General features: G+C 37.5%; 1 protein-coding gene across 1 annotated transcript in view; it reads right to left on the bottom strand.

Moving 5' to 3' along the window:
* Window positions 1–1,433, bottom strand: part of DOCK3 (dedicator of cytokinesis 3) — a 160,642-nt gene extending 159,209 nt beyond the window's left edge. Inside the window, exon 1 of the mRNA XM_015568294.1 lies at window positions 1,316–1,433. Within this exon, the coding sequence (XP_015423780.1) occupies window positions 1,316–1,433 (118 nt within the window). The remainder of the gene's footprint in view (window positions 1–1,315) is intronic.
* Between the last annotated feature and the right edge of the window lie 772 nt (window positions 1,434–2,205).

Raw genomic sequence — 2,205 nt, 5'->3', positions numbered from 1 at the left:
GTGGTTCCTCAAAAAATTAAAAATGAAACTGTCTTATGACCCAGGGATTTCTCTGCTGTGTATTTATCTGAAGAAACCTAAAACACTAATTCAAAAGACTACCATTTGCAACAGCATGGATGGAACTAGAAAGCATTATGCTAAGTGAAATAAGCCAGTCAGAGAAAGATAAATATCACATGATCTCACTCATATGTGGAATATAATGAACAACATAAACTGATGAACAAAAATAAAACCAGAGACATAAGAGCATTGGAGAGACTATACAACCTATGAGGGAAGGTGGGGGATGAGGGCGTAAGAGATCAACCAAAGGACTTGTATGCATGCATATGAGCATAACCAATAGACACAAACTGTAGGGGGCGTGAGGGCTTAGGGTCGAGGGGAGAGGTCAACGCGGGGGGCTGGGGTTGGGGGGGAGAGACTCGTGTAATACTTTAAACAATAAAGAATTTTTTTAAAAGACTACATATACCTCTATGTTCATTGCAACGCTATTTATAATACCCAAAATTTGGAAGCAGCCCAAATGTCCATCAGTAGGAGTGGGTAAAAAAGCTGTGGCACATTTACGCCATGTAATACTACTCGTCTGTAAAAAAGACGGAAACCTTACCCTTTGCAAGAGCATGGATGGAGCTGGAGAACATTATGCTAAGGGAAATAAGCCAGTCAGAGAAAGACAAGTACCATATGATTTTTCACTCATATGTGGAATCTAATGAACTAACAAGCAAACTACTGACAGACTTACAGAGAGCAGGCTACCAGTTGTCAAGGGTGGGGTAGGGGTTGGGGAGGGAGTGGAAGAATTGAGCAAAAAAGAAAAAAAAAAGAAAAAACTCATGGACATGGACAACAGTATGATGATTGCTATGGGGAGGAAGGTGGCGGAGGGTTTGGGAAATAAATGGCGGTGGACGGAGACTTGTTTTGGGTGGTGAACACACAACACAGATGATGCTGTAGAACTGTGCACCCGAGACCCGCATAATCTTGTTAGCCAGTGTCACCCCAATAAATTCAATAAAAATGAATAAAGTAAATAAAAAATTTTTAAAATACCAAAAGGAAAATGGATGAATTGTCACTATACACAACAATATCGCAGATACACTCTTGACAAAAGATTAATTCTAACAGTTATATGAAAATAGCTTGTACCTTTATGATGAACAACGATCAGGGAGGAGTTTATAATAGTATATTGTAATGTGGCTCATTACAGCTCCAAGTGATTGCTTCTAATGTCACTAAGTAACACCGCCCCGAATGATCCCTGTTTGTATGCTTACAGCACCGTACTCACCTTCGCATTTTTCAAGAATCTGGACCGTTTCTCCTATTTCTAAGACCAACCCTTGAGGAACAGATCCTCGAAAACTGCACGTCACTAGAAAAACAAGGATAAACGTATCAATTAGCATTTTAATTACTGAGATAGGTCAGTGTTCCTGAAATTAAGCACCAAATTTTCTTAAATATATACTCTCCCCTCTTCACTAGCTCCCCTCTCAAATATGTAAGCTCCTTTCAATGTTATCAATATTCTGAAAGGCAATATTAAGTAGATCAGGACAATGAGTACATTTCAGCAAAATGACTATTCCCGAGTGCTGTGTGCATGTGTCTGAAAACACTTCTATAAATATTCTCTCTCTCCCTCAGCATGACCTGTTTGTACTTTTGGGGCAACTATGTACCAATTACTTAAGAAAATATTAACAGTGGAAGTTTGTTATCTACTATAGATATTTTACAAAGATTCAACCAATAAATTTGATTATGCTTTGAGAAACAGAATATCCACAATAAAAATGGAAACAAAGTAATGAAATGAAAAGCAAATGTATAACAAAATCTATAGATATTGATCAAAATCCCATCTTTTAAATTAATAAATTGATTCTAAAATTTATATAAGACTACAAAGAACCAAGAAATACTGAAGACCTTCTATTACCATACATCAAGACTGATCTGGAGAAAATATTAATATCAGCAATCAAAACATGAAAAACAGCCCTTGGGGTTACATTCAGAAAAAAATATCCAGATGAAGCCCCCCCTTTGAAAACATTCTCCCAGGAAAACCTAGATCCGGTGTCTCAGGCATTGAGAAGTTATTAGCATTACAGGCCCAAGAAAACCTTGCTATGGTGATGATCTTTACTTTAGTGACAGCTGTGCAGAAAAATT

Source organism: Myotis davidii, unplaced genomic scaffold, assembly GCF_000327345.1.
Source record: "Myotis davidii unplaced genomic scaffold, ASM32734v1 scaffold663, whole genome shotgun sequence".
Classification (NCBI taxonomy): Eukaryota; Metazoa; Chordata; class Mammalia; order Chiroptera; family Vespertilionidae; genus Myotis; species Myotis davidii.
This window is presented reverse-complemented; position numbering and strand designations above follow the sequence as displayed.